The 17308-nt window shown below is 44.6% G+C and overlaps 1 protein-coding gene across 1 annotated transcript in view; it reads right to left on the bottom strand.

The window, feature by feature from the left end:
• Cog7 (component of oligomeric golgi complex 7) overlaps window positions 1–17308 on the bottom strand; it is an 86099-nt gene that overhangs the window by 10842 nt on the left and 57949 nt on the right. The window contains exons 11-15 of the mRNA XM_004670203.2: window positions 16335–16400; window positions 11689–11875; window positions 10135–10275; window positions 4206–4289; window positions 1170–1284 (exon numbers count right to left, since the gene is read on the bottom strand). Of these exons, the coding sequence (XP_004670260.1) occupies window positions 1170–1284; window positions 4206–4289; window positions 10135–10275; window positions 11689–11875; window positions 16335–16400 (593 nt within the window). The remainder of the gene's footprint in view (window positions 1–1169; window positions 1285–4205; window positions 4290–10134; window positions 10276–11688; window positions 11876–16334; window positions 16401–17308) is intronic.

The raw sequence follows: 17308 nt of genomic DNA, 5'->3' as shown, positions 1-17308 counted from the left end.
GGAAGAAAGAAGGAATAAAAAGAAAGAAGGAAGGGAGGGAGGGAAGGAAGAAAAGAGGGAAAAGGGAGGGAAGGAAGGCAGGAAATGAAGGAAGGGAAAGAAGGAATGAAGGGAAGAAAGGAAGGGAAGGGAAGGAAGGAACAAACAAATGGAAGGAACGAACGGACGAAGGGAAGGAAGGAAAGGAAGGAAAGGAAGGAGAAACATTTAAATGTATTGCTTGTTAGCCTTGTCAGCTTAGAGATAAGGAGCTGTGGAGTCAGGAGAGCTGCAGGCAGAGGCACCAGCAGGATGCGCTGCTCCATGGTAACAACAAGCAAACTGTTCTCCCGAGGCCTCTGTCAGCACAGTCAGCATGGGCACTGGACAAGACCTCGGCCTTAGGTACTCTTGCTTCTGCCTCCCCAGTTGTGGGTAACTGTTAGCTCCATGCAGGATGCTCTGCCCTGCTACCTGTACACAGCAAAGCAAAGTGAGACAGCTCTTTCTCTAACCCACTCCCCCCAGACCTCCTCCCTGCCAGAGTTCCTCAGAAGGCACAGCAGGTGGGTCCCAACATTTCTTAGTCCCATAAAAACTGGAGGAGAGGACACTTGAGGCAGTGTCTCACTTGACAGTCCAGGCTGGCCACAAACTTGCAGTAGTCCTCCTGCCTCAGCTTCCTGAGTGTTGGAATTACAGGCACACACTACCATACTTGACTTTCTCATTCTAGATGTTATTTAATACTGTATTTATTTATTTGCACAGAAGGTAATGAGAGAGAAAGAAAATGGTTGCACCAGGGCCTCTTGCTGCTGCAAGCATTTGGCTTTACATTGGCATTGGAGAATCAAACCTGAGCCAGCAGGCTTTGCAAGCAAGTACCTTTAACCATTAAGCCATTGTTCCATCCTGTATCTTTCTAAGGTTTTTTTTTTTTTTTTTTTTTTTTTGGTTTTTCAAGGTAGGGTCTTACTCCAGCCCAGGCTGACCTGGAATTCACTATGGAGTCTCAGGGTGGCCTCAAACTCATGGCAATCATCAAGCCACCACGCCCGGCCTCATCCTGTATCTTGACAATGACCTCAATGGGAGTTTGGAGAGCACAGGTGTTGGAGGGCAAGGGTATTTAATAAGTCCCTAAGCTGCACATACACAGAGGGGCCACAGCTTCATGGTCCTCTCACCTTGCTCAGGAGGAAATGGTAGCTTCCCAGCATGCAATGCCAGCTCTAAGGCAGAGTCCTCCTGAGTCACAAATGGCTCAAGATTCAGAGGCAGAGACATTATGTACTGTCCAATCTGAAACAGAAGAAAACACTTTTCAGCCTGACACTGATGCATACACTGACTACACAGTTTTCTCCACATGAAAGACAGAAATTGCTGGAGCAGGGAGAGCACCAGTGTATGGTAATACTAATTATGAAAACACCTCAAAAACCCCAGCAGAAGCCTGCAGCGCACTGCAAAATCAGCCTTCTAGCAGTGGCCAGTGTTCTGGAATGCATCAACATAATCTACCTCAAAGAGTTCTGTGAAACTGAAAGCACTATGTAGATGAGGTCTTGTTACTGCTCGTAGATGAAAACCCATTAAGGTTCGAATGTCCGTAAGAATGTGGCTAACCTAAAAGTCGAACTTGCCATTTGGATTTTGGGCTAGCTTTCTTCCTTCTAGAAAGGAAAAGAAGGAAGGAACTCTGAAATTAGCCATTAAGCTGGGAGTGGCTGGGCAAGCTTTTAGTCCCAGCACTTAGGAGACTGAGGTTGGAAGATCACGTGGGTTAGGATGAGAAGCTACCTTGATAAAACAACAAAAAGCCACTAAAACTACAATCTGAGGTCAAAAACACATTGTTTCCAAATTAAAAAATGATTCACAAAATCTTGACTGATGGGACTCATAAAAGGTAAAGTTATAAGACATCTGGGACAGGCTCACTGTTAGTACAGTAGTTTTTTCATTTGCTTTTTCAAGGTAGGCTCTCATTTTAGGCAAGGCTGACCTGGAACTCACTCTATAGTACCAAGCTGGCCTCAACCTCACAGCAGTCGTCCTACCTCTGACTTCCGAGTGCTGAGATTAAAGGTGTGCGCCACCACACTGGCTTTAATACAGTATTTCTTACAAACTGGTCAGATGTGCATGCGTAGCCAGTCATCGTGGGTTGTTTTAGGCATCATTTTCCATTATAATGCATAATTGTTTGTATTTCAAGGTAAGTGTATGTTTATTTCAAAATAAGGATGACCAGGGGGTGTGGGTAACAACACAATATGTGTTTTTTTTTAAAAATTCTGTTTATTTTAATTTTATTATTTGAAAGTGACAGACAAAGAGGCAGAGAGAGAGAGAGGGGTAGGGGAGGGAACTCCAGACGCGTGCGCCCCCTTGTGCATCTGGCTAACGTGGGACCTGAGGAACCGAGCCTCGAACTGGGGTCCTTAGGCTTCACAGGCAAGCACTTAACCGCTAAGCCATCTCTCCAGCCCACAATATGTGTTTTTAAAAAGATCTCAGCTGGACATGATGGTGCACTCTTTTAATCCCAGCACTAGAAAGGCAGAAGTGAATGGATTTCCATTAGTCTGAAGCAAACCCTGATACTACATAGCAAATTCCAGGTCAACCTGGGCTAGAGTGAGATATTGCTTTGAAAAGAAAATAATAAAATAAAATAAAGCTCTCAGAAGTCCATTGCTACCTGCTGTCCTTCCTTCAGGTAATGACTCCACCCTGTGCTGCCACACTCATGAGCAGGATACTTAATTCTACAAGCTACCAATCATGGAACTATCAAGTCAGATCTTTCCAATCCGATTTCAAGCAGACCCATGCAGTGGACACAGGTCCCTTTCAGAATTAGAGCCAAGTAGCCGGGCGTGGTGGTGCCAAAAGTTAATGCAGACTCCAACTCTGGGTACTCTGAGATCTCCGGGCATACCCTGTTTCTGAACATTGAACATATCCTGCAGAGCGTAAGTCCAGAGATCCAATGGTCTGCAGTGCTAGCAAAAATTAACTTGAGCCGGGCATGGTGGCACACGTCTTTAATCCCAGCACTCAGGAGGCAAGGTGGTAGGATTGCCGAGAGTTCAAGGCCACCATAAGAGTACAGAGTGAATTCCAGGTCAGCCTGAGCTAGAGTAAGACCCTATCCCGGAAAACCAAAAATAATAATAATAATAATAAAATAAAATAATTAACTTCATCTTCTTTAGGAAGGAACACAAATGGTAAACTATACTAAACAGTATTCTCTTTCCTTTACATGCAGCTACTTAGTACTATCTTCACTCAAAGTAGGCAAGTGACCACTTATAACCAGCAGCACTGTGTATCTTAGCTTGAAAATGACAACAAGTTTTGGTGTTGTGTTAAGCATGAAAGCACTCAGCATGGAGCTTGGCCCATAGTAAGTATTCACTTAAAATCAAAATCACAGACTCACTGTATTTCTGGAAAGTTATAGAAAACAATTTGGCAACCTGATTTTTGATTTCCCAAGTCAGAATTTCCAAGTGGACTCTCAACTCAGATTTCCTTGGGCCCTGGCCCATCTTCCCCTGGGCAGATAAGGCAGGAGCAAGACTGTCTTAGCATCTGAGGTGGCCGTTCGCCAGCTCCATCTACTTAACACCCACTGCCCAGATGAAGACTGCAAAGCCAGGTCCAAACAGCACTGGCTGAGGGACAAATGCTTTACCCAGAAGAGCCAGAATCAAAACACAAGGTGAGCCAGGTGTGGTGGCACACACTTTAATCCCAGCACTCAGGAGGCAGAGGTAGGAGGATCACAGAGAGTTCGAGGCCACCCTGAGACTACATAATGAATTCCAGGTCAGCCTGAGCTAGAGCAAGACCCTACCTCAAAATAAATAAACAAGGGCTGGAGAGATGGCTTAGCAGTTAAGCGCTTGCCTGTGAAGCCTAAGGACCCCGGTTCGAGGCTCGGTTCCCCAGGTCCCACGTTAGCCAGATGCACAAGGGGGCGCACGCGTCTGGAGTTCGTTTGCAGAGGCTGGAAGCCCTGGCGCGCCCATTCTCTCTCTCCCTCTATCTGTCTTTCTCTCTGTGTCTGTCGCTCTCAAATAAAAAAAAAAAAATTACTTTAAAAAAATAAATAAATAAATAAACAAATTAATAAAATAAAACAACAAAAAAGACAAGATGAGGTGAGAAGATTCAGCACCAGCCTGGGAGGTGCCCCAAACTCTTACGTTGCTGATGTACTCGAGAGGGGTAAGGCTGAATGCAGGCAGATCTTCTGTCAGCGTTTCTCCAATGCCAGCTGTGGTCCAGCTCTAGAAGAGGAAGGAGAGGAAGCAGTCAGCAGTGCAGCCACCAGAAAAACATCCCGTGAAGGACATAAACAGCATGGCCTTCTTGCAGCCCCCTTTGGGGCCTTCTTTTCCAATCTCCTGCACGCCACCAGAAAGAAGAACACATTCATGCTCGTATTCATCTCTCCCTGCCCCCACTTTCTCTTCCCTTTCTCTCCACAGGAGCACCTACATTCTCAGCCCCATTACAAAGTGGGCATTGATCCCTTGTGAAAAGAGGTGTCACTCGTCTGAGTTTCTCTATGTGTTCCCACAAGCTTTCGGCGTCCTGAAGAGGACAGGACCCTTTGTGTTCCTCACAGACACCATATGAAGACCCCTCATCTTGGGAGGAAGACTCAGAGTCCCCCACAAAATTCAAGAAGAACCCAACCACATTCACCAGAGCCACTCCACCTCCCTGATCCGCCTTCTGGATCTATCTTTTCACTGACCCAGGGCTTGGGAAATCTGAACACCTGCCTACTGTTCACTGTGTGACCCCACCATAGGAGGAGGACCTCAGGGCCCTGTATACCTCTTTCCATTTAAGGTAGGAACATTTCTGACATCCCTGTGTAGGCTTCCTGGCATTATGTAAGCAGGTAAGCTTGGGAGCATATAAGTGCTGGAGGGTTACCTGTTTACAGCTTGGCATACCTCTGCAAGGAAATCTAGCTTCTCAATTCCAACCCCGGCCCTAAAGCCAAACTGGAGAACAAGGCCCTTTCTGGCTGGCCTCTAGGGGTGATCCCTGAGGTCACACTGTGCCGGATCCGGTTGCTTGATCCTTTAAGTAGCATTCCAGGAATGAAATGGCCAAACCACTCCTGGGCCCTGGGCTTCTGGCCCTGGCTAAGCTTCTGCAGCCCTCCCCATAACTGACAGCCAACATAAGTGTCAGTTCCTTTGCTAGATATGAACGCTTTCCTTCCTCACCCTCATTCCATCCCCTTCAGCTTTCTATATTCCTTGATTCTTGTTTGAGAATCCTTTTATTTCAAATGTCCTACTTTTCCCCAAGTTAACTCCCAATCCACTTACAGAACCCCACCCCAGCCCAACTTATCCAGTATCTGATATACAGTGTGTCATGTTAGGGGTTGCAGATAGGCTATAGAGAAATTACATGCAGAAGTTATTTGAGGAAGCAAGATGCCTGGATACCTCCACCCTACCCACCCCGCCCCTCTAGCCTCTCTTCTGCTCTCCCCTGTGCACACAGGCAGCCTGCCACTGAGGGCTCTGTGTCAGATGTAAGGTCTTACACAGCAAGAGGTCAGGAAGACTGAAGGAGGAGTCAGCCACAAGATGCTGGTGGTTCACTGATACAGGAAGAAGGCTAGAATATACAGCTTTGCACAGCAGGATAGGGGAACATACTATCTCCAGTAAATAAGTTACAAGAGAAAAGAGGAGGGCAGGAGACAGGGAAGAAGGGAAGGAGAAAAGGAAGGAAGAGACACAAAGGACAGTGTCATATAGGATCCTGGCTCTCAGTTCAGACAGCTAAAGTGTAACAGTTAGATGACTGAAAAGCTCAACACTGATGGGTGATAGTAAGCAACTTTTTTTTCATAATTGTTTTTGGGAGAGAAAGAGCATAAGGGACAGAGAGAGAAAGAATTGGCATACCAGTGCCTCCAGCCACTGCAAATGAACTCCAGACACATGTGCCACCTTGTGTGCATATGCGACCTTGGGTGCTTGTGTCACCTTGTATGTATGGCTTACGTGGGATATGGAGAGTCAAACATGGGTCCTTAGGCTTCACAGACAAGTGCTTTAACTACTAAACCACCTCTTCAGCCCTAAGGAACATTTTTTAGGGGTGGTAATGCTATTGTGATTATTTCTAGAGTACTATATTTTAGAAGAGGGATACACATGAAAGAGTAACCAACATAGAGCTGGTCATTCAGAAGCAAAATGATGCATGAATAGTATTCTTTAATCTCATTTCTCATCTGCACATGTGAGAAATCTTGTCATAGAAACCCTTTAAAAATAGACTCTCAGAATAGACCCAGGAGCCAGGGGAAGGCTGTGGATGGGGAGAGAGGACATCAGAGCAGCAGCTCCAAGGACTGGGAGAAAGCTCAAAAACAGTTCAGAAATGATGGGAACCTGAACTAAGTGGCAGCCATGGAAGTAAAATGGGTGAAAGGGTAACCATCCCTAAGGGACCAGCAGGGACCTCTTGGGACAGGACAAGAATGAGAAATAACACATGGGCAAGGACTAGCACCATGCCAGGGACAAGTGGTGCAGGCTGGAGGCCTGGGAAAGGCTTTTGAGAGAAGGCAGGAGGAGCCAAGAGATGAAGGGGAAGAAGTGAAATAGAAAGGTTTAGAAAACAGGTGAGACAGAGCAGCCTGAATTGGGAGAGGCTTACACAGTAGGCAGGAAAAGTGCTCTTGAAGAGGGCAACAGGGAAATGGTGTAGATTATTTCTTAATTGTTCAAGATTTATTTAAACTGCCTTCCAAATGGGCTTTTCTATCCATCTGTCAGCAAGTAAATGTCAATAACCTATTCTGAATTGAATATACTGTTGGTTTATAGTCTTACAATACAAAGGGGCAATCATATTACAAGCAAACAAGGAACACAAACATCTAATGACCAGGGTTTAATTTTCAAATCCTTTAGGCCCAAGTGTTTGCCTTTATACTGTGAGCTGTGGTGGCTCCCTGAGAACACTAATCTCCAAAGCTACCTGGTCCATTCCCAGCAGCCCAGGTTGTACCAAAGCCTGAGTGAGAGGAGAAACCCAGCAATGTAGCCCAGAATCATAATAATAAACTCTGGATTCAGAACAGGGGTCAATATCCTAAGCTCCAAAAGACACAATACTAAGAAGAACTGAATGTGGAGGCTGTGGGGGAGATGAGCAGTGTAAGCAGTGCTGATCCTCTCACCTCTCAGAGTAGGTGAGTCAATAGTGGCTATCTAAAATGGAAGTACAGGGCTGGAGAGATGGCTTAGCGGTTAAGCGCTTGCCTGTGAAGCCTAAGCACCCCGGTTCGAGGCTCGGTTCCCCAGGTCCCACATTAGCCAGATGCACAAGGGGGCGCATGCGTCTGGAGCTCGTTTGCAGAGGCTGGAAGCCCTGGTGCGCCCATTCTCTCTCCCTCTATCTGTCTTTCTCTCTGTGTCTGTCACTCTCAGATAAATAAATAAAAAATTAAAAAAATAAAATAAAATAAAATGGAAGTACAGCTGGCAAAAAGCAATAGCTCCAATTTTTGAAGAGTTCTCAAAGGATTCCTTGGCAGAAATCTTTGGAGAATGAATGCCCTTGAGATAAAGAAACACTGATTTCAGGGCTGGGGAGATGGCCTAGGATAAAGGGTTTGCCACACAGCAATGAGTACCTAAATTCAGATCCCCAGACACCAAGTAAAAGCCAAAAGTTGTTTCAGGCTTCTGTAATCCCAGCACACCTACTGTGAGAAGGGAGGCAGAGACAAGAAAACTTCCCAGTAGTATGTGGCAAACAAAGCAATGACCAACGAGAGACCCAAACTCAAATGAGGCGGAAGGCAAGGTCCAACACCTAAAAGCTGTCCTCTGGCCACCACATGCACATGTGTGCCCACAGTCACACAAGAACACACAAACACACTCATAGATCATACATGCACCAAAAAAGAAAAAGAAAAGATGATTTCAGGTTCAACAATTCTATTGAGTTCATTTAGTACCTCCTCCTATCCTAGTTAAATTCAAAAAAAGACTTAACATTGTGCATATTTTGCTCTTTTAAAGATAACATGTGGGGCGGGAGAGATGGTTTAGTGGTTAAGGCACTTTCCTGCAATGCCTAAGGACCCAGGTTCTATTGCCCACTACACACATAAGCCAGATGCACAAGGTGACACATGTATCTGGAGTTTGTTTCCAGTGGCTACAGGCCCTGATGTGCCCATTCTCTCACTCTCACTTTCTCTCTCAAATAAGTAAATAAATATTCGTAAAGTTTTATTTATTTGAGAGAGGGAAAGAGAGAGAAAGAGAGAAAAAATGGGTGTACCAGGGCCTCCAGCCACTGTAAACAAACTCCAGATGCATGTGCCACTTTGTGCATCTGGCTTACATGGGTCCTGGGAAATCAAACCAAGGTCCTTTGGCTTTGCAGGCAAGTGCCTTAACAGCTAAGCCATCTCTCCAGGCCAATAAAAAAAATTTTTTTAAGAAAAGATAATATATGAGCCAGGCATGGTGGCACATGCCTTTAATCCCGGCACTCGGGAGGAAGAGGTAAGAGGATTACCAAGAATTCAAGGCCACTCTGAGACTACAGAGTGAATTCCAGGTCAGCCTGAGCTACAGTGAGACCCTACCTCGAAAAGCCAAAAAAAAACAAAAGAGATAATATGTGGAATGGGAAAGGAGCTCACAAAGCCTCACCCTTCCCTAAGAAGGGAGACATTTGCTTGAGTACTATAACCACTGCTAATGCCCATGGCTCCAGTAAATAATCTTCACCCATGCTCATGCGAACAACCCTAATTAAACTCACTGCATCTCCAAATAACAAAAGAGGAAGGGAAGGGAAGGGTGCAGTAGCAGTGGGAGATGACAAGAGAGGGTGATTGATGGGAAATGAATGGGATCAAAATACATTGTTTACATGCATGAAACCCTTAAATAAATTTAAATTTTAAGCTGGGCATGGTGGCGTAAGCATTTAACACCAGCACTCTGGAGGCCAAGGTAGAAGGAGCCCTGTGAGTTTGAGACCACCCTAAAACTACGAAGTGAATTCCAGATAAGCCTGGGCTACAGTAAGACCCTACCTCAGGAAAAAAAAAAAATTAATTTTCAAAAAAGGTAGCCTATGTAATATAAGTCTCCTTCTTCCTTTAGCTCCATCTGTGGACACCTGCTGAGCCTCTACCGTATGCTTGAGTAAGCACCGAGACAGTAGGATTGCTGTACACCACTTGCTGGCACTAATATTTCACATAGTGAGATCCTGAAGAGATTTATTGTGTTTTTTCCTTTGTGTTTTCCTATATTCCTTAAGTTTCTGAAAATGAATAGACATAGTTTTTATTTCATATTTAAATATATATAAATATTTCATATTTTATAAAAATATATAAATAAAATGTAAAAATATATAAAATATTCATATTTTTAATGTAAGTAGAATGATTGAGATGGGAAGGCAATATGATTAAGAACGGAATTTCAAAGGGGAAAGCAGGGGGGGAGGAAGGGTACTACCATGGGATATATATATATAATTATATATATATACATATATATATTTTTTTTTGTTTGTTTGTTTTTGTTTTTTTCAAGGTAGGGTTTCACTCTAGCTCAGGCTGACCTGGAATTCACTATGGAGTCTCAGGGTGGCCTCGAACTCACAGCAATCCTCCCACCTCTGCCTCCCAAGTGCTGGGATTAAAAGCGTGTGCCACCACACCTGGCTTCATGGGATATTTTTTATAATCATAGAAAATGTTAATAAAAATTGAGAAAAAATAAAAAAACAAATAAAATAAAATAAAAAATATTTCATATTTTTAATTTAAAACTCAAGTAATTTTTCTTAAAAAAAATGCAAGCCACAGTTAGGCCTGGTAGGTGTATGCCTATAATCCAAGCATTTGGGAAGATGAGGCAGGAGGATCATGAAGTCAAGATCAGCCTGGACTACACTGTATGACTCTGTCCAAATAAATATATATATATATAAAGAATCAGACTCAAAGGAAGGAAGAAAACTACCAAGCATTAAGCATCTATTATCCAGGCACAGGCTAGAGAATATACAGGACCTAAGAGTGAAATGAGCACAGTGGGTACTCACGTCCATCTTGGGAACAAGCAACAGCTGCTGTTTGATGCGCAGGAAGACAGAATCAAAAGCCAGCTGGTGGGCCTGCTGGTTAAGCCGAGTCAGGGCTGTCCTGGATGCAGCCAGAAGGTTGTGATTACTGGATCCTTTCTCCTGAGACAAGAAAAGGCAAAAAATAAGTTGGTTAGGCCTTGAACCCAACTAAAAGTTATCAGCTAGTCAAACATGTTGAAAAACCACATGAAGGGTTTCTATACAACAGTGGTTCCCAAACCTAGCTGTGCCCCACCCACCCCCCTTGAGAAAACAACCCATCAACAGATTCACAAGCTCTAATGAAACACTGAACCTGAGAGATCTGGCATCCTGACATCTAAACTTCATTTTGCAAGTGATTCTGGTACACTTATCCTAATATGAGTCCATAGATTGGCAGTTTAAGGAAAACCTGTGATCATCCCTCAGGGACAGAGGAGTAGAGAACAATCAGAAGCCCTACACATGAACAGGGACAGGCAGCACTCTGGTTCCCAGGGAGGTCAGGTCAGTTAGATCTGGCCGAAAGCCAGAGTCTGTACAACCTGTGTGAGTCTCAAGGAACCCCACACAGCCTGAGAAAATGCAGCGATGGAAAATATAACCTGAGTTTTGTGATTACAAATGAACCGATTACAACAGATATAAATCAGATTAGCAATAAAGATAAATAGTTGGTTGAACTTAATCTCAGAAGCATGGATGAATGAATTTACAGAATTGCTTTAAGTGTGTTGGTCAAGTTCAAATGCAGCTAGTAGTGGGCCAAGTTGCAGGGATGAGGAGACCCTGGGAGGGCAACACTGGGCCTCACATATACAGCTTCCCCCAGACAGCATTTGGTGACACAGGAACAGCAACCTCCCCAATGGGTGAGGATCAAACCAGACCTGGATGGGGGTATGGTTCTGGACTGGATGCTGGTGGCTCTCTTAAAACCATGCCCAGGGAGCAATGTGACTCAATCCATTCACTGGGAAGTTTTCTTATACCTGGACTCAAGGGGCCCAAAACTCAAAGTCAAGGGAAGTTTGAAGGTAGAAAAAGGCTTCAGAGGTGGCTGGGAAGAAGTATAGCGGTTAAGGTACTTGCCTGAAAAGTCCTAGGTTCATTCCCCAGCACCCACATAAAAGCCAGAAGCCTAAGGTGGCACATGCATCAGAAGGGCTAGAGGCCCTTGTGCAGCATTCAGTAACAAGGACTGTCCCTGCATATGGGGCCAGAGGCTCCTATGGCCAACCATCTCATGAACTTTATCTCTGGAGAGGGGTACAGAAAGCCCCTCTGGCAGCTACTCCAAAGCCATTCTCGAATTGGCTTTCACCAGTAGTAGATCCATCTAACTGACTCTTACTTTATGTTAGTGAGTTTCAGTCCAGTTTGATTTATTAGTTCTCTAAAATCTCACATAAATAAGACCCAGAAGTGAAGGCAGGGCCTGAACATGGGGCCAAAAAGCCTGCCACCAGAGAAAGTAATTGACAAGGGAAAGCTTTCATTTGCAAGAATGTTACCAGTCTGGTCTCATACCTTGAGGGTATAAAGTATTTCCATTAAACTGGCATATTCAGCAGGGTTATCTTTCTGGAGGTAATTATATTCCTGCCATGGGTTCTTGGCCGAGCTCTTCTTGTCTGTCAAGATGCTATCCTGAAACCCAGCCAGGCTGCGAGGGCTATAGGAGTCAGACAGATACTTTCCGGCTGTGGACAGGATTCTGAAAGGAAAGTGATGGCCGTTATGCCCTGAGCTACTTGTGTGAAGCCTTCCTCATGGAGTCATCAGATCCCTCCTTGTTCAATGCAAGACATGCTCAGGAGGTGGACTGGACTGAGGTCAATCTGGTCTATAAGGAAAAGATTTCCTCAATCCTTTAAGAGTGAGCTGGGCCTCAGCTGCACACCAGAAAACAGACTTGTTAATTCCCATTTTACACTCATACTACCAGAAGAGCCATCTTGGTGACAGCCTACCCACGGGCTGCTCTCAGCTTATAGGACACTGTGTACTTTCTCACTACATCTTGGTGTAGAAGAGTCAAATGTCCAGGTGAGTCCCCAGCACCACAGTTACAGAGAGCCAGGACAGGGCAGCAGGACAGGATAGCTGGGCCCCGCACAGCAGTAATGATGGCTCACCACACACCTGTCCCATGCACTGAGCTACGGTACTAGTGTTTGCTGGCACTACAATGCTTTATCGTCACTGTAATGGTCTCTAAGTGTGGTTGGCATAGAGATGATTTACCACCATTCTTGCACTCAGGAAGCTCAGAAATTAATGATGGGAGTCAACATGTACCAACAGGCAAACTGGTGTGTCTGGAGCATGTGTGCAATGAGGAGGAGCCATCACAATTCCGTCTATTTCCTCAGTTCCCTTCATGACAAGTTTTCACCCTCCTCTGCCACAGAAGTTTGTACATTTATGCTGGATTCCTAAACCCTATCATTTGAACTGTGCTGCAAAGACCTATAAAACAAGCTCCTACATTGCAGATCCAAAAACCCTCATGACCTAGTGGTAATCCCAGATTGGCAACACCATAATCCTGCAGAGATTGGGATCAATGAACCCTCATGAACTAATGGGCACCCTAGATCTACAACACTGCCCTGCAGAGCAACCCAATAAACCCTCATAAGCTACTGCACAACCCAATTCCACAACACCGAGCATTGGCTGTTTCCCTGGTGAAGAAGGGGGCCTGGGAGCTGTGGCTCACTACCACTGCCCAGTGTCATGGGAGAGGATCATATCCTGGACAGTGTAGCTCAGAAATTCAAAACTGGAATAGTTTCTCCTGAGTATAGTCAACTATAAGCAGAACCGTAAGTTAGGGACATCTACAACAGTAAGTGGCAGGTACCAGAAAAGGGCAGAGAAGCCACAGCATCCTTCTGCACCTCACACAAGCTACCCTAGGACAAGAGAAATCTCCAACCCAACTATGCTTCATACAGCCTGTAAGTCATAACAATGATCCCCTTCTACAAAGATGTGACCTGCAGAGCCAGGCAGCCAATGTCACTGAAGCAGGCTGAAGCATTCTTAGTGGCCGCCTTAGCCATGCCAGGTACTGGCCCGTGGGGTGTGGTTCTGGTAGGAGTCTGGGTTCTACAGATGAAATAGATGGGGAGATAAACTTTCCAGGGTGACTCCCACATACACTAAGTGGTGGCCCAGATGAGAACATAGATGGTGTCTGTTCCTTTCTAGGTTCAGTGCCTCCAAGATGACATCACCTCGTTAGAGGTTGCTCTGGTCTCTCACTGAAGGGAGGCTGGGCTTTCTCTGTGGCTGCATAGTGCAGCTAGAGGCTAAATATGTCCTGATGAAGAAGACATCTGACATGCATACTCAGCAGCACCAGGCTCAGGCAGACAAGTCTTTGTGAGAAAGAAAGGGCAGCACGGCCGACACTCACACTCCGTAACTCCGAGGACACTAAGGTTCCAGTCAGTGCCTCTCAGACACAGCTATCAAGGCAAACTGCCTTCCATTTCTTTGGTTTGGTGTGTGCTTTTAGAAAGAGCAAGAGCGAAAGCAAGAGAGAATTGGCACACCAGGGCCTCCACCACTGAAATAGAACTCCAGATGCTTGTGCCACCTAGTGGGCATGTGTGACCTTGCGCTTGCCTCACCTTTGTGCATCTGGCTAAGGAGGGATCTGGAGAGTCTAACATGGGTCCTTAGGCTTCACAGGTAAGTGCCTTCACTGCTAAGCCATCTTCCCAGCCCTGTTGTTTTATTTTTTAATCTAAAAAACTATATAACCAAGCCAAAGTACACTCAAAAAGGCCCTTTACCAGTAAGGATGGATATAAGAGGAATACCTACCTCTTTAGCCACTGGCAAGAATTGATGAATTAATCCACATACAATCTTGAACATCAAAATTCAATAAATGTTAGAGTAGGGCAGAAGGCTATTAACAGTAGGTCTGTTGTTGTTAGTTCCTGGATAAAAGTAGGCTTAGAGCAAGGAGATTCTTAGGATTTGTGTGCAGTTTTTTATTTTTTATTTTTTGTTTTTGTGAGAAAAAGTCTTACTATATTATGTAGCCCAGGCTGGCCTGGAACTCACCATCTTCCCACCTCAGCTTCTTGAGTTCTGAAATTACTGGTATGTGTTTACAGAACCAGCAACTTTTTTTGTTTCTTTGTTTTGTTTTGTTTGTTTTCAAGGTAGGGTTTCATTCTAGCCTAGGCTGACCTGAAATTCACTATGTAGTCTCAGGCTGACCTTGAACTCATAGCAGTCCTCCTACCTCAACCTCCTGAGTGCTGGGATTACAGGCATGTGCCACTATGTCCAGCTATACCCAGAGATTTTCAGGGAGTTTTATATTTATTTGGCTTATGCTTTTTTTTGAGACAGGGTTTCCTATAGCCTAAGTGGACCTCAACTTCAACTTACAGCCAAGACTGGCCTTGAACTACTGATTCTCCTGTCTCCACTCCCAAATGCAGATAATGTACCACCACACCTGGCTGATTTTTAGTTTTTGCTTTGTATATTTATGAACTGTTTTGATTTCTATAAAAAACAATTACTACAATTGAGAAAGTAATACATTACAATCATTTCTCTCTTTTCCTTTTCTTAGAGACAATTTTAAGAATTTAAGTGTGGAATTTTCACCTCCTCCTAGCAGCTTTCTCTTACTAACCCAGTGGCCCTACCTCCTAGCCCCCTGCGGCAGGCTCCTCTCACAGTGTGAGGAGGGTGCACTGTTGGCTTAGTTTATATTATTTACACACATTTCATTGCATGTCTGTGCTACGCTCCTTTTAGTCACTCCAGGAAGTCGCCTAGTTTCTGGGCTGGGCTTCTTTGGAGTCATGAACAGTGATAGATACCCCCACTCTACCCTGCTGCAAAATGTGGCCCACAATGAGACCCAGTATGAACAATCTTGTAGCTAAAATAAGTTCAAGGGCTCAGAAAGGATGGAAGGCAAAGAGCTGGTGAAATAGCCAACAGGGTGCAGACTCCAAGGACATCCAACCTCCCTCCTAGGCAGCTCATCTCATCTCTACCTCCCTCCTGCTTCTACTGGATCTCTGCCTTCCTTTCACTTGGTACTAAAGATCCCATCACTAAGACAGTAAAAAGTCACAGGTTAGAGAACTGCTGTGAGTGGCTCAAACAAGAACTCTCTATAGGTTGGGCTCTTGACACACATGTAATCCCAGCACTCAGAGGCTCAGGCAGAAGGATCACATGTCCCTGGATAGCCTGGGATACACAGTGAGAACACATCTCAAAAAACAAATAGCCAGGTGTGGTGGTTCACTCCCATAATCCCAGCACTCAGGAGGCTGGAGTAGGAGGACCACTGTGAGTTTGAGGTCATCCTGAATAACAGAGTGAGTTCCAGGTCTGCCTGGGCTAGGGTGAGACCCTACCTTAAATTTTAAAAAAAGATGGGGGGGAGCTTCTTATCCATTGCTACAGAATGAGGTTTTAGCTAAAAACAAAAAACACAGAAACCTTGGAAGCTTTAGGGGAAAAGGATCCTAATGACATCACCTCAAGATGATGTAAAAGCCTTGGCAGAGAAAGATGCACAAAGTGGAACATGCATCTGGAGTTCATTTTCAGTGGCTACAGCCATGTCCATTTCCCCCACCCATGGCTCTTTCTCCCTCTCTGCCTCTTCCTCTCTCTCAAATAGTTTAAATGCCCAGCAGGATCAGAGAAGACTGGAAAGACTCTTCCTAGAGTAGACCTGAAAATGCTCCTTTGACTCACATCCCCTCCACAGCCTGCTGCAGGACTGGAAAACAGGCCTTCTGAGTTAATGCTGACTTTGTGGGCAGGCTGTGATCACCACTTATAACATGGTGTCTATGGAGAAATTTATATTTCATGTTCAATAACAATCATTAGGAACCCAGCCCATTTATAATTGGGAAACAACATGTACTGTTTCCTCATTTAGGCTGAGACCACCATATCTAACAAATTTAGGTGACTACCAACAAGCAGGACAGGGCCCTTCCCTTCTTAGGTGCTCAATAAATGTTTAATGATGACAATAACAACACCTTGTGTCCAGGTACAGACAGTCCTCAAACTCTGTGGCTTTCAGATCTGACCATCTGCTGCTCTTGGCATGCCATGTGGTACACAAGAACCCCATGGACTGAGCACAAGGACAGCCCTCCTACCTGTTTGCTAGCTGCTGCTCAAAGTCCCCACACTGGCGCAGGAGTTCTCCACAGGTGGCTATTATCCTAAACAAAACAAAAAGCACTTTAAGTTCAAGTGCCTGGAATGCCAACATTTACAGGACAAACATTGTCTCATTCATAAAAATTCTAACTATTTGCTCCTTATGGCTGTGCTGAGTTCTGGGAATACTGTTAACCTTCATTGGCCTATCTGAAATGTTTCATTGCCTGAAAAACTTCATTAATTGTAATTGATGTCAAAGGTAGATGCAGGTTCCTTCCATTATCCCCATGCTACCTGCATGTCTGCCTTGAATCATAATTCTATTCAATGCCACCTCTAACACATTTGCACTGCCCAAATACTGGACTTTGCCTTTGAGAAATGAGTAAAAATACTTGGTATTTACATTTTTAAAACAAAATGTGAGCTGGAGATGGCTTAGTACTTAAGGTGCTTTCCTACAAAGCCAAACAACATGGGCTTGATTCCCCAGTACCCACATACAGCCAGATACAAACATGGTGCATGCATCTAGAGTTCATTTGCAGTGGCCAGATGCCTTGATGTCCCCATATTCCTTCATATTCTCACTCTCTCTCCCTCTCTCTCTCCTTCTCTCTCCCTCCCCCCCCCCTCTCTCTCTCTCTCTCTCTCTCTCTCTGTCTCTCTCTTCATGCAAATAAATAAATATTTTAAATCAAAATGTACTACTTAATATTTATTAGACACCCACTAGAAAACTATATTGATTTATAAGTATCTCCGTCTCTCACCCCACGAAACGTAGATGAAAAGTAATCTATTTTTTTCTCAGAGACATGCTCAAGTGGTCTCACATCCGTATCTCATGACCCTGTAATTTTTGAATTTTGAGTAATATTATGCCAGCCTCAGATTCCAGTATTGGTCCTGTAACAGCAAACTCATACTGTCGGGACAAATCCAAGCATTAAAAACATCTAAGACT

This window comes from Jaculus jaculus, chromosome 12, assembly GCF_020740685.1.
Source record: "Jaculus jaculus isolate mJacJac1 chromosome 12, mJacJac1.mat.Y.cur, whole genome shotgun sequence".
In the NCBI taxonomy this organism is placed as follows: domain Eukaryota; kingdom Metazoa; phylum Chordata; class Mammalia; order Rodentia; family Dipodidae; genus Jaculus; species Jaculus jaculus.
This window is presented reverse-complemented; position numbering and strand designations above follow the sequence as displayed.